General features: G+C 37.3%; 1 protein-coding gene across 1 annotated transcript in view; it reads left to right on the plus strand.

The window, feature by feature from the left end:
* The window catches only part of MSH4 (mutS homolog 4), a 76775-nt gene that overhangs the window by 59595 nt on the left and 1312 nt on the right, over nucleotides 1-15868 (plus strand). Inside the window, exons 18-19 of the mRNA XM_090271684.1 lie at nucleotides 3965-4139; nucleotides 5496-5584. Coding sequence (XP_090127810.1) covers nucleotides 3965-4139; nucleotides 5496-5584 — 264 coding nt within the window. The remainder of the gene's footprint in view (nucleotides 1-3964; nucleotides 4140-5495; nucleotides 5585-15868) is intronic.

A 15868-nucleotide genomic window follows, 5' to 3' on the forward strand; every position in this document is an offset into this window, starting at 1 on the left:
TAAGAAACGTCTAAACCTGTAAAGAATTTTTATTAAAGTTTATTTGAGCCAAACTGACATGTACCAGAGAGCATGATCTCAAATGCTCTAGGGAATGACAGTTTTTCAGTTTCCTTTATGCATTTGAAATTAAGGGAGTAACATAAAGAAGATTACGTGAGGATCAGAAAAAAACAAGGTAGGTGCTGGATTACAGGATAGTTAACAAAATTGTGTAGTTTCTCAGGGTAAATACCCCTTTCTAGGGTAATATGGTCTCATATTTTAAAGGTGTGTTAACCTACAAGAACTATAGTCAGGGCTGGCTTAAAACCTTTTACTAAAGTATTTATAGGCCTGAGGCATGACTATAACCCGCCCAGTTAGGAATTTATGATCAGATGCCCTGTGAAGTTACTTTCCATCGAAACCCCCTTTCTTCCATCCACAGAGAAAAAGATTCAAAGGCTTAGGGAGATTGGAATGTTATTTTCGATTTAGCATTTAAGACCTACTCACCTACCCTGGATAGGTCCAAAAGACATACCTTTCATCATGACTGTAAGAAATAAGTTTGTGAGGAGAGCCCCAATATCCTTGAAGAGTTCTGTGATTGCTTTTCTCTATAGTCCAGACCTTGCATTGGAAAGTGCAGTCACTGAATTGGGAAACTTAAATCTCAGGGTGGCAGGGGCCAACTGGTGGCACTCAGTCATCAAAGGCAAGGTGGGAGTGGTTACCAAAACAGACAGCAGAGTCGAAGCAGCAATCAGAATAGTCTTGACTTGGTCAGACCTGTGGCATTGGCTAGTTGATTATGGTGTCTCTAGAAGTCAAATAGATAGGAAGCTTATTAAATTATTACTTGATCTGTATAAGCATAGAAGTTTAAGTCAAGAGCATAAAAGTCTATCCTGAATCATAAAAACAGGGAGTCACAGCCGCTTAACCAATTTCTAGACTTGAGCCAATTTATAGACCTAGAACCTCTGAAATGAAGGGAGGCCAGGTCCCCCTGAGGAAGGACTCTGGTATACTGCCAAAATTTTATTCTCTTAGTCATTCTCCCAGCCTTTTCTAAAGGGATCTATGCCCTTTTACCAGGGTAAGTGTATTGAGGAAAAGAAAATAACCACACACTTTGAGGACCACTGGACACTAGCTTTAAACTGATTCTAATTCCAGAAAACCCCAAATATCACTGGCTTCTACCAGTCAGAGTAGAGGCTTATGGAAGTCAGGTGGTAAATGGAGTTTTAGCTGAGGTCTGTCTCACAGTGGGCCTAGTGGGTTCCCGGCCCATCCTGTGGTTGTTTCTTCAGTTCTAGAATGCATAATTGGGATAGATATACTCAGTAGCTGGTAAATTCCCACATTGGTTCCCTGACTTGTGCAGTGGGGACTTTTATGGAAGGAAAGACAAAATGGAAGTTACTATAACTGCTTCTACCCAGGAAAATAATAAACCAGAAGCAAAGCTGTATTCCTGTAGGGTTTGCAGAGATCAGTGCCACCATCAAGGACTTGAATACCACAGAGATGGTTATTTCCATCAGATCTCCATTCCACTCACGTATTTGGTCTGTGCAGAAGACAGATGGATCTTGGAGAATGACAGTGGATTATCGAAACCTTAATCAGGTGATAACTGTAATTGCAGCTGCTGTATCAGATGAAGTTTCATTGCTTGAGCAAATTAACACATCCCCTGGTACCTGGTATGCAGCTAATTGATCTAGCCAATGCTTTTTTCTACCTGTGAATCAAGACCACCAGAAGCAGTTTTCTTTCAGCTGGCAATGTCAGCAATATATCTGCAACTTCAGGGGTGTATCGACTCCAATTCTACATCATAATTTAGTTTGCAAAGATCTTGATCACTTAACCTGACAAAAGATATTACACTGGTCCATTATATTGATAATTTTGTAGTGAGTGGATCTAGTAAGCAAGAAGATTTATAGACTTATTGGTAAGGCATCTGTGTCAGATGCGAGAAATAAATCCGACAAAAGTACGGGGAGGGACCTTTACTTCAGTGAAATTTCTAGGGGCCCACTGGTGTAGGGCAAGTTGTTACATTTAGCTTCTCCAACTGAAAAAGAGGCAAAATACGAAGTTGGCTTTTGGATTTTAGAGGCAAAGTAGTCCCCATTTGGCTGTGTTACTCTGGCCCATTAACCACGTGACTTGAAAACTGTTGTTCTTGAGTGAGGCCCAGAACAAGAGAAGACTCTGCAACATGTTCATGCAAGCAGTTCTGCTACTTAGGCTACATGACCAAGCAGAGTCAGTAGTGCTTGAAGTGTCAGTGGCAGGTGGAGATGCTGTTTGGCAGGGCCCTGTAGGTGAACTGGAGCACAGGGCATCAGGATTCGGGAGCAAGCCCTACCATTCTTTGCTAATAACTACTCTCCTTTTGAAAAACACTTGGCTTGCTACTGTGCTTTATTAGAGACTGAACGATTAGCCATGGGCCACCAAGTTATCATACAACCTGAGCTGCCCATCATGAACTGGGTGTTACCTGACCTACCAGCCATAAAGTTGGGTGTACACAGCAGTACTCCATTATCAAATGGAAGTGGTATATAGGAGATCAAGCCTGAGCAGGTGAAGAAGGTACAAGTAAATTACATGAAGAAATGACCTAAATGCTCATGGTCCCATGCCTGCTACACTACTCTTTGTCAGCCTGTACTTGTGACCTCATGGAGAATTCCCTATGATCCATTGACAGAGGAAGAGAAGACTCTTGTGTTATAGATGTTTGGTGTGATATTCAGGCAGCACTGGAAAGCAGACAGCTGCAGAAGTGCATCCCTTTCTGGGACATCCCTGAAGGACAATAGTGAAGGTGTTCAAGCGGGCAGAACTTCAAACAGTAACTAACTTGTTCATTTTGTTTGGAACATGAAATGGCTAGATGTGTGATAATATACCAGTTCATGCACTATGGCTGAGACTTGGAAGGAACATGCTTAGAAAATTGGTGACAAGGAAATTTAGGGAAGAGGTATATATATAAATTTGTCTTAATGGGAAAAAATGTGAAGATATTTGTGGTCCAGGAGAATACTCAACCAAAGGGTGGCTCAGCAAAGGAGGATTTTAATAATCTAGTGGATAGGATGATCTGTTCTGTGGATACCAGTCAGCCTCTTTCTCCAGCCACTCCTGCTGTTGTTGCCCAATGGACTCATGAATACAATGGCCATGGTGACATGGGTAGAGGTTAGACATGGGCTCAGTAACATAGATTTCCACTCACCATGGCCAGTCTGGCTACAGGAACTATTGAGTGCCTGATCTGCCAGCAACAGATACCAACACTTACCCTTCAATATGGCACCATTCCCCAAGGTGATCAGCCAGCCACCAGGTGGCAGGTTGATTGATGCATTGGATCACTTCAATCATGAAAAGGGCAGCAATTTGTTCTTATTGGGCTAGGTACTTATTCTGGATACAGACTTGCCTTCTTTGCATTAATTGCTGCTGCCAAAACTACCTGTATTTAATAGAATACTTTATTCACTCTCGTCACATTCCAAACAGAATTGCTTTTGATCAGTTCTGCTTGGAATGTGACAAGTGAGTTCTTACTCACTTCCTAGCAAGTGAAGTGCAGTATTGGGCCTGTGCTCGTGGAATTCACTGGTCTTATCATGCCCCCCAACAGCTGCCTTGATGAACAGTGAAATGGTCTTCTGAAGACTCAGTTACAGTGCCAACTAGGTGGCAGTGTCTTGCAGGGCTGCAGTAAGGTTCTACGGAAACCCATTTATGCTCTGTCCTTTATTGAATGTGAATTTTCAAAACTTTTAAAAATAAATCTACCATGTTAGCTTTAAAGTTATTAATTTCATTCCTACTTTTCTGCTAAGCTACTTGGAAAACTGAACTAAATTTTATGTTTAAGTAATTAAAATAGAATTTTCTCATGCATTCAAAAAGTATTGATGTTTATTATTTTATATTCTAGGCATTTACACTGTTTGCTACACATTTCTTGGAACTATGCCATCTAGATGTCCTGTATCCTAATGTAGAAAACATGCATTTTGAAGTTCAACATGTAAAAAACACTTCAGGAAATAAAGAAGCAATCTTGTATACCTACAAACTTTCTAAGGGATTCACAGAAGAAAAAAATTATGGTATTACATGCAGAAATTATATCTATACACTGAAAGTCTACATATTCTCATAAGAGAAACTTCTTTCTTCTCCCCTTTACTTGGCTGTCAATCTAAGTACTTTCCATTCTTTTGAGTGCTTAAATGCTGCCAGACTGTGTTTTCTATATCAAACTCATTTTATATATCTTAATCTTATTTTAAAACTTGTATTAACCAGTAACTGTAGAATTACAACACATAAACCCTCCAAAATACTGTTATCTATCCTTAGAAAAATGTAATTTAGTTTATATTTGTAAATTATATAGTGAATTGAAAATTATGTATTCCTTACATACTCTTTTAGTAATAGGCTTCTTCTTCTGTGTTCTTCAGAGTCTGGGAACTTGATAATTAAGTCTAAACTCTTAAAATGGAGTATATTACACCAAAGCATATGATACTTATACACTTGATTACATATGTTTTATCTATATTATTATTTGACATGTGTGAAATCTCATGGATTCAGATAATTTTCATATAAAGTTCCAAAAATTATTTTAACTATAAATGTGACACTTAGGAGAGGGGAAAAAAGCATTCTTTTTTCCATTTGAAATAGGAAGCCAAGTGGATAGCTTAATTAGTATCAGATGTTTAATCTTTATAAGCTTCTATTTCATCTATTAAATGGGGATAATTTTCCATGTATGTTGGCTTCTGAAGATTAAATGAATTATCAAATATAAACTACCTAGTGTAGTGCCTAGCAATTACAATCTTCTAAGTAAATGTTGGTGTGCTTCTGTTGCCTCTAAAGCAATAAATACAATAAATTATTAGCACATAGTAGTAAGTGTATATGGCATTTATACAACATAATAAAATTAAGCTCTGAGAACATGAGACTACTAGTTGGTACCTTGAGTTTGCACAAAGAGTAATAACCTTCCAGTATATCTTCTGAGAAATTCCTTCATTGATCTGCTAGATAGAGGATTCACCTATAGGATCATTTCTGTGGCTAAACATTTTCCTGCCTCGCAAAACCCATATATCCCTTGAACTTGTGTTAACCAACTGCATTTGCAGTTGCAATTTCAATGTTATTACTATTAATCAATTTTCTAATTACCTCTTTTCCTTTCCCTAACATATTTTCTTGTATCTCAGAGGTATCTTTAGAGGTAATTGATCTAATTTGCTTACTATGTCTTGGACACGTAATTAAATCTAGTAATTTGTAAGTTAAATTTTGGAAAATTTAATTTTGAGGATTGTCAAATAGTCTAGAAATGTCTGAGATGGAAAGTTTAAATCTGGAAAGAAAACATTAATACTGGCTAAAAGAAGCAATGATACCAGCAATAATAATATTGTTTATAATTTTAGGATTAAAAGCGGCAGAGGTGTCATCACTCCCTCCATCAATTGTCTTGGATGCCAAAGAAATCACAGCTCAAATTACCAGACAAATTTTGGTAAGAAACTTTTTAGCAGTAAGAATTTTTTCAAATTCGAGAAAATACTTTTAGTGTACATGTTTATAATGACCTTAGGTTTAAATATGTAATAATTCATATTAATAGTTAAAATATTTAAAATAATAAAACCTAATTCCTAAATAAAGAAAATGCTCTTTACATGGTAAAACTTTTTTGGTTTAGTTCATTATAATGTTTTGCAGTAAGTCTACTAATATAATAGGAGACAAAAGTTAAACAGTTCAGTTCCTACTGTAGTACTTATCGCTATACTAACTTTCTGATGAGAAAATAAATCTATATAAAGTAAGCATTAAAAGTAGAAATCACTCAGCACAACATTTTAAAATCTTTTTATAGTTTTCAAAGCTCTTCTATATTATCATATATAAACCTCATAATTTCATGAAGCAGTTAGATCTAATAAAAGATTAAAAAATAAACGTATTTTACTCACATTTTTACAGCTGAGGTTCATAGAGGTTAAGGGATTTGCTAGGAAGCTGTAGCTGCAATACTGAATTCACATCTGTTGGCTCAAAATTTGGAAAAATTTGTTTTTTATCAGATTGCTTTATATTGTTTTAGGAATCCAGTGTTCAGTAAACTGAGCTAGGCACAGTATGAAACATTCTTCAGTAGTAATACTTTCCTATGTCTTTAACACTTTCTTAACCTGCCTTCAATTTGTAATGTATTCCTTCATTCTTTTGAGCTCCTAGACTACCTTTCTGTGTTTACTTTCACAATTAACTGTATTTGAATCCCTTTGTCAATACTCTCCTTCTGAAAACCTCTCCAGTTACGGGCAGCTTCTTCAATCGTCTTGAAGGGTTTGGCTTTTCCAGTGATGCTTAAAATATACTGAAGACAGGCTAATTTTATTTGGTAAACTATATTCTAAAATGGACATTTTAACCTTTGGAATTTTAATGAATGTCATTTTTTTAAGTATATTTTATTGATTATGCTGTTATAGTAGTCCCAATTTTTTTTCCCTTTGCTCTCCTTTGCCCAGTACTACGCTTCCCTCCAGAAATCCCACCCCCCCTTAGTTCATGTCCATGGATCATGCATATAAACTTATATGCATTTCACCCTTTCCTATATTATTCTTAATTTCCCCCTATTTTGTACCAAACAATTATGCTTCTTAATCCCTGCACCATTTCCCCATTTCTCCCCCTTCCCCCTCCCAGCTGTTAACCCTCCAAATAATCCCATACCTATGATTCTGTTCCTATTCTGGTTTGCTTTGTTGGATATTTTTTTTTTTTTAGATTCAGTTGTTGATAGTTGTGAGTTTATCATCATTTTAATGTTCATAATTTTGATCTTCTTTTTCTTAAGTAAGTCCCTTTTACATTTCATATAATAATGGCTTGGTGATGATGAACTACTTTAGCTTTACCTTGTCTCGGAAGCACTTTATCTGCCCTTCCATTCTAATGATAGCTTTGCTGGATAGAGTGATCTTGGTTGTAGGTCCTTGCTTTTCATCACCTTGAATACTTCTTGCCAGTCCCATCTTGCCTGCAAAGTATCTTTTGAGAAATCAGCTTATAGTCTTATAGGCACCCCTTTGTAGGTAACTCTCTGCTTTTCTCTTGCTGCTTTTAAGATTCTTTATCTTTCACCTTTGGCATTTTAATTATAATATGTCTTGGTGTGGTCCTCTTTGGGTCTAGCTTGTTTGGGACTCTTTGTGCTTCCTGGACTTGTATGTCTATTTCCTTCACCAAATGTGGGGAGTTTTTCTTCATTATTTTTTCACGTAAGCTTTCAATTTCTTGCTGTTCCTCTTTTTCTGGCTCCCCTGTGGTTCGGATGTTGGCATGTTTAGAGTTATCCCAGAGGTTCCTAAGCCTCTCCTCATTTTTTTCAATTCTTGTTTTCCCATTCTGTACTGATTGACTGTTTTTTTCTTTCTTATGTTTCAAATCATTTGAACCTCAGTTTCCTTCCCTTCACCTTTGGTTTTGTGTGGATTTTCCTTCATTTCATTTAGCATAACCTTCACTTCTTCCCTTATGCGTTTGCTGTACTTAAGCATATCTGTCAAGCCTGTGAGGATCTTGATCACCAGTGTTTTGAACTTTACTTCTGTTAGGTTGGTTATCTCCTCATCACTTAGTTCTCTCACTTAAACCTTGATTTGTTCTGCATTTTGTGCATACTTCTCTGTCTCCTCATCTTGACAGGTTCTTGTGTTTGTTTGCCTCTATGTCTTAGGTAGAGCTGTCGCACCTGTTATGTTGTAAGGGGCGGAGCCTTAGATATTCATCAGTATGGGTGACCCATTTCACCATGTTGTGGCGCTGTATGTGAGGGAGGGGTCTGAGAAGGAACAATGCCACTTGCCCAGCACTCGCCCCTTTACCAGAGACTTCTCCTACTTCTGTATGGGACTGGTGCCTCTCTAGCTGTTGCCCTGGCTGTCGTTCCCAGAGTGGACAGGTCTGCAGATGTTCTAGGAGTGTGGGGGCCCTTTAAACAAGTGGACTCTGCTGAGAGACAGGCAGTTTCTTCTTTCACCCCAACTGCCATTGGTTTGCACAGTCAGAAGCAATGAGGCTTTATTTTCCCTGGCGTTTGGACAGTGAGCTACACAGTCTGTTCTGGTGCTGGGAACGCTCCTCAGGTGTCCCTCCTGACATTTTAAAATGTGTGATTGTGCTTTCCACTGGCCTAACGCTGCTGCTGCACTACATCCCACCCCCCACCCCCCCATCCCGGCTCCGCTCCTCCTACCTCTCTGGAAGACTATTTCTTCTTTATATCTTTGTTTGTTGGACTTCTATACAGCTCGATTTTCTGGAAATTCTGGTTGTCTCTAGTTGTGGAGGGAGATGCAGTGTATCTTTCTAGGCCTCCGTCTTGGCCTGAAGTCATAAATCTTGTTATTAATGTGCATATTTAATATGGTGGTATTTTTGTTTTCCTTGGAAAAACTGTTATCTTGGAATCACACAAATAAAGTATATATAACTGGAAGTAGTTTTGTACCCAAAGTTGTTGAAGGTGAACAAAAAGAAATTTCTGTTCTCCATAAAAAAAAAAAATATTACAGGCTTTTTTGTTCAAATTCACACATTTTAACTTTAGTTTAATATTTTACTAGTTTTTTTCCTGACATTTTATTAATCAGTATGATTTCTTTACAGTAATGCTTTCAAAAACATTTTTTTGACCCTAGACACTCTATGACCTCTCTCTACAAAGAATTCACCTCCTATATTTTTTGAAAGACTTGAAATCATCTTGATGAGTTCTTGAATCTTTTCCCCTTTAAATTTCTACTTTGAAATTTTCTTTGTTCACTCATTTCACTTCCCTCTTATTTCAGAAGAAGAGATTATCTTTAAACCTATTTAACTTTTCTATCTTCTTTTCAACTCCATTAAGATGTTACTTCATCAGTTTCCTTTCTTCTCTTTGGACCCTTAGTGTTTTTTCGCTTGGCTTTTCTTTTTTTATGACTATTCTTAGTCTTTTTCTAAGTTCTTTTTCTTCACCTTCTCAAACTATACTTCTCGTTTTACTGCTAACTTCTCAAGTGTAGTTTCTTCCATTTCTCACTTGTAAACTGGATCTTCTTGTCATTATGCTACTGAAAGTTTCCTCTTAAGTGCGAGATAATAAAAAAATCTTATGTTTTTTTTTTTTTTTTTTTTTTAATTTCACTTCTTCTTTTTCCTGGTTTCTCTATGGCATTTGACACTACCATTCTTCCCTTTTCATAATTCTTTCCTGTTTTAGCAACTGTAGAATTGTTTTTCTCTCTATGTTTTCATTCTCCTACGTCTTTGATTACTTCTTTCTTTTCTTCATCAGTGCTTTTTATCTTCCACTTATTAAATAAGAGTATTTCGAAGATTTTGCCCTGTTTCTTTAAAAGTCTGTATTTTTTGTGATCTTATTTTCTCCTCGGCTTCCATTTTTATTTCTCTTTGACTCTGACTCTATATAAGGATTGGGCAAAAGTATGTTTACTGTGCCATTGTGACATAATTTTGAGTTAATAAAGCTATCGTAATAATCAATTTGCATGCATTTTCCTATACTCACAGCTGTAATCCTACTTTTGCCCCATCCTGTATTTTCTCTATATTTCTTGAAATCTTAATTTGTATACTTTAATAGGTCCAAAATTATATTTTTTTATCTTATGTAACATCTCATTTTTTTTTATTTTCAAATCTTCCATTGATCCATCAGAGTCCTTTATGAATCCTGCTTCTTAATCACCTTCATGAGGACTAGGTAGTGGTTTCTCTCTTTTCCAGCCCATTCTACATGGTTCTCCCAGATTGTCCACTAATGTATAGTTCTCATCATATTGTTTCCCTGCTCAGAAACTTGCTACTATTTCTTAGCCTAGTGTTCACAGTCTGCTATGATAATATCTCAAAATACAGTCCTAGGATTAATCATCTGGAATACTGGGTACCATCCTAGATTTTCAGTGGTCTCTTGTGGCTCAGGAATGTACATTTTTAACCAGTTTTCAGATTATTCTTTTTTAATTAAATTTATTTGGGTGACATTTGTTAATAATACTGTATATGTTTCAAGTGTACAGTTATATAATCCATCATCTATATATCGCATCATGTGCTCTCCCTCCAAAATGTAGTTGTTACTGAACCCAACCAGTGGGGTGGAGGGAAGGGGTCCTACTGCTTGCTACCTACCAGGAAAATCTCCAAAGACAGAGTTCAATGGAAAAGAAAGGAATTTTTTATTTAACCACCATATAATTTGAAATAATGGCAAGTTTCTGCCCAAAATATCTGAGTAACAAAAGTAAGGAGAAAGAAAAACAGTGTGACATCAAAAATAGCTACTTAAATATTTGTCATTACTAGTACTACACAGGTTCAAGAACTGAAAATAACACAAGAACAAAAATCTGTTCACAGTGCTGACTATTATCACCAAGGTCTTTGGAAATAACAGCAAGTTTCTGCCTCAAAGCCTATTTCCTCTAAGACACCCAGAGAAAAATCACCCTGTCACCCTCACCTGCTCAGTTCAGGTTGAACCAGGAACCCCTTTCCCACCCAAAAGTATCATAAATGTGGGTGCTTAGCTGGTCTCCAGTCACTGTCCAGCATCAGGCATCTTTCGGAGTCTGTGCCCCAAGGCCTCCACTCACAGGCCTGCATTGGCAGGTCTCCCTGGGGGAGGGAAAGACCCAACTTACTTTTTGCTTTCCAGCGTGCTCCGTTTAAAAGTCCTTTCCCAGAATCCCGTTGCGCACCAAACGCCAGTGGAGTGTCCAGCCTTCCAACCAATGAGGGCCAGTGTCCGCCATGTTTGCCTTTGTCCCTCTTCCCGCTGCCATGTTTAGCAAGCGGGCAACGGCTCCAGTCCCTCATTCTCCGTACAGGCTCCCTTCTCTGGCAGCCCCTCCCTCCACAGGAAGGGCAGTTTGCTTCTAACCTTCAACTTTGCCTTGGGGTTTTCTCTCAGACCCCTGCTTTCTCTCAGCATTTTGGCCAGATTCCTTTATCACACAGTTTGCCCTCCGTCACCATATATTATATTTGACTCTTTTTTCATCCTCACCCCCATCTCTTCCCCTCTGGTAACTACTTTCTATTGTTTGTGTCCATGAATTTGTTTTATTTTATTCTTTCAGGTGATTCTTAGACACAACTTTGTTAACAACTGTTGTATAACTTTCTTATGCTTACTATCCCAACCTTACACAACATCACTTAATTATATAATCTGCATTTCTGGTACTCTGAATTATTTGTCATTTCATCGTTTTAACCTGATTGCTTTTTCTTTCTTTTTTTCTTTCTTTCTTTTATCTTTTTAAATATTTTAAAATTAAACTTGTTGGGGTGACATTGGCTAATAAGATTATATAAGTGTACCATGTTTTTTAATGGGTCTTCTCTAGCTGTTTCCTTTGTCCAGGATACCCCACTTTCCAGACTGTTCTATTAAGATTCATTCCAAATACTCCATCATGTTTAAGATTTTCTTGACCTGAGCTGGAAGCAAGCTCTTCTTCCTTTGAGCACTTTATATTCTCATATGGGACTTATCATAATTATATTAATCAGTTGCTTATAAACATGTGTTTACATTTTAAGGCTAGCCCTGGCTGGTTTGGCTCAGTGGATTGAGCATCGGCCTGCGAGCTAAGTGTCGCTGGTTCGATCTTCCAGTCAGGGCACATCAGAGAAGGAAAACTCTGACTCCAAAAAACCTCCGCTGCCTTGCGGCATACCTCTTCAGGGGAAAGGCTAAGGGAGTAAACCCCGACAGAAAATCCGGAGCCGGAGTCCCTAAGGCGGTTTGACGTTGTAGTCAACACCGGCAACTCCTGCGGCGCACCTGAAGCCAAGCTGTATTGACTCCGTCTTTCCCTTGGACCCTTCAGCTGCGAAGAGAGGGGGGGTCTGCTGCATGGGCAACAGCAGACCCTCCATATCACCCTGCCCAGGCTCTGTAGCTTCAGCTTCACTGGAGAGGACACTCCAGCGTCATCGCAAGATGTCGATTCAACACGGGAGGAGACAGATACCGTGTCACTCCCGAGTTGGACTGCACAGCCATTCTCGGCGGTGCAGATAGACTCTTAAGAAGCTACACCATCGTCTCTCGAGACGGACGGCTGCCGACGACGACATTGTTAGGCTGATCTTGAGTTCCATTATCATGTCACATAGATATTTTTGTATCTCCTGTAGATAAAAACACAAGATGTGGTGCCTAGAATATAAATTATAATAGATACTCAATAACTTTATTATTTAATAATAAACTAATAGTTGATTAATGTATTAAATAGATGTGTAAATACATAATAATCTTATTCTACTCATGAAATCATATTAATTTTTCCTATAGTGAAAAATATCTGAAATTGCTTGCTATTGAGAAAGAGTTGAGAGATTTTATTTCCCTTAGTAAAGAGCTCACTAAGACTTCACATAAACAGTTAGCATTGAAAATGCTGATTCCCCTGTCTAGCTCAGACAGAGAAGTGAATGAAGAATTTTCCAACTCTACTTCCAACCCTGAAACACTTTTCAAGGACCAAGTATCTAAAGGTCTTCCAATGTATTAGAAAATTCCCATTTTAAACATTATTTCTTGGGCATCCTTCAGTAGTTTGTTAAGAAGCAAGGCCTAATTTTATTTTATTTTATTTTTGTTTTTTATTTTTTTTGTTATATCTATTTATTAGTTCTAAACAACTTTATGAGATTTTAAATTCAATTATTACCCAAGCCATTTTCTTGACAAATTTGTAACAGAGATAAATAACAACATAATCCTGCAAACCCAGGCAGAATAAACATATTTTATGTTAATAACTTTAAAAGATGTTATTTTTTTATTTATTATTATTTTTTTTAATTTGAATTCTTTTTTTTTTGATTTTTTTTTTTTTTGGTTTTTCAATTACAGTTGTCCCATTTTTCCCCCATTTCTCTCCCCCACCCAGCCCACCCCTTCTCCCACAATCATATCCCTCCCCGTTGTCCATGTGCATGAGTCATTTATACATGTTCTTTGACTAAACCCTTCCCTTACTTATCCCCCTTCTCTCCCTCCCCCCTACCCCCTATTGACTGCTATTCTTATTTAGTTCGTTTGTTGGTGTTGTTCTTTAGTTTCCTGTATTGGGTGATATTATATGGTATTTTTCTTTCTTTGCCTGGCTTATTTCACTAAGCATAATTCTCTCTAGTTCCATCCATGTTGTTGCAAATGGCAGGAGTTCCTTCTTTCTTTCTGCTACATAGTATTCCATTGTGTAAATGTACCACAGTTTTTTGATCCATTCATTTATAGATGGGCATTTAAGCTGTTTCCAGCACTTAGCTATTGTAAACAGTGCTGCTATGAACATAGGGGTGCATAAGTTCTTTTGAATTGGGGTTTCAAGATTCTTCGGGTATAATCCTAGCAGTGAATTGCTGGTTCAAAAGGCAGTTCCATTTTTAGTTTTTGGAGGTAATTTCATACTGTTTTCCATAGTGGCTGCACCAGTCTGCATTCCCACCAACAGTGCAGTAGGGTTCCCATTTCTCCACATCCTCGCCAGTACTTGATGTTTGTTGATTTGTTGATGATGGCCATTCTGATTGGTGTAAAATGGCATCTCATTGTGGTTTTTATTTGCATCTCCCTGATGGCTAATGATGTTGAGCATTTTTTCATGTGTCTATGAACCTTCTTTATGTCCTCTTTGGAGAAGTGTTTGTTCGGGTCCTTTGCCCATTTTTTAATTGGGTTGTTTGCTTTCTTGATGTTGAGTCGTATCAGCTCTTTATATATTTTGGAGATCATTCCCCTGTCTGTGATGTCATTGGCAAATATGTTTTCCCATATGGTTGGTTTCCTTTTCATCTTGCTGATGTTTTCTTTTGCTGAGCAGAAACTCTTTAGTTTGATGTAGTCCCATTTGTTTATTTTTTCCTTTATTTCTCTTGCCTTAGGAGATGTATCCATGAAGATATTGTTACGTGAGATATCTGAAATTTTCCTGCCTATGTTTTCCTCTAGGACTTTTATGGTATCATGGCTTACATTTAAGTCTTTGATCCATCTTGAGTTTATCCTCGTGTGTGGTGTAAGTTGGTGGTCTAATTTCATTTTTTTGCAAGTCCTTGTCCAGTTCTCCCAGCACCATTTGTTAAAAAGACTCTTCTCACTCCATTTTATGTTCCTTCCTCCTTTATCAAATATTAGTAGACTGTAGAGGCCTGGGTTTATTTCTGGACTCTATTCTGTTCCACTGATCTATATGTCTGTTCTTATGCCAGTACCAGATTGTTTTGATCACAGTGGCTTTGTAGTATTGTTGGATATCTGGTGTTGTGATTCCTCCTACTGTGTTCTGTCTCAAGATTGCTTTTGCTATTTGGGCTCTTTTTTTGGTTCCATATGAATTTACGGAGTATTTGTTCTAGGTCTGTGAAATATGTCATTGGTATTTTAATAGGGATTGCATTGAATCTGTAAATTGCTTTGGGTAGTATGGCCATTTTGATGATGTTGATTCTTCCCATCCAAGAACATGGTATTTGCTTCCATTTATTTGTATCTTCCTTAATTTCTTTCTTCAATGTTACGTAATTTTCAGAGTCCAGGTCTTTTATCTCTTTGGTTAAGTTTACTCCTAGGTACTTTATTTTTCTTGTTACTATAGTAAATGGTATTTTCTTTTTTGTCTCTGTCTCTGCTATTTTATTGTTGGTGTACAGAAATGCCTTCGATTTCTGTATATTTATTTTTTACCCTGCGATTTTGCCAAATTCACTTATTATATCGAGTAGTCTTTTAGTGGAGTTTATAGGGTTTTCTAGGTATACTATCATGTCATCTGCATATAATGATAGTTTTACTTCTTATTTCCCAATTTGGGTGCCTTTTATTTCTTTTTCTTGTCTGATTGCTGTGGCTAGAACTTCCAACACTATGTTGAATAGGAGTGGAGAGAGTTGACAGCCTTCTCTAGTTCCTGATTTCAGGGGGAATGCTTTCAGTTTTTGTCCATTGAGTATGATGTTGGCTTCAGGCTTCTCATATATAGCCTTAATTATGTTAAGGTATGCTCCCTCTATTCCCATTTTGCTGAGTGTTTTCATCATAAATGGGTGTTGTACTTTATCAAATGCTTTTTCTGCATCTATTGATATGATCATGTGATTTTTGTCTTTCATTTTGTTTAGGTGATGTATTATATTTATTGATTTGCAAATATTAAACCATCCTTGCATCCCTGGGATGAATCCCTCTTGATCGTGGTGTATGATCTTTTTGATGTTTTGCTGGATTCTCTTTGCCAATATTTTGTTGAGGATTTTAGCATCTGTGTTCATCAGTGATATTGGCCTGTAGTTTTCTTTCTTTGTTGTGTCTTGACCTGGTTTTGGGATCAGGGTAATACTGGCTTCATAGAAAGAGTTTGGGATTTTTCCCTCTTCTTGGATTTTTTGGAATAGTTTGAGGAGGGTAGGAGTTAGTTCTTCCCTAAATGTTTTGTAAAATTCACCTGTGAAGTTATCCGGTCCAGGGCTTTTGTGTGCAGGGAGATTTTTGATTACTGTTTCAATTTCTTTCTTTGTTATTGGTCTGTTGAGACTTTCTACTTCTTCTTGATTCAGTTTTGGAAGGTTATATGTTTCTAGAAATTTGTCCATTTCTTCTAGGTTGTCAAATTTCTTGCCATACAGTTATTTGTAGTAATTTCTTATTATCGTTTGTATTTCTGTGGTATCAGTCGTGATTTCTCCTCTTTCATTTCTG

The sequence above is a fragment of the Furipterus horrens genome, unplaced genomic scaffold (genome assembly GCF_987537825.1).
Source record: "Furipterus horrens unplaced genomic scaffold, mFurHor1.1.pri manual_scaffold_3, whole genome shotgun sequence".
Classification (NCBI taxonomy): domain Eukaryota; kingdom Metazoa; phylum Chordata; class Mammalia; order Chiroptera; family Furipteridae; genus Furipterus; species Furipterus horrens.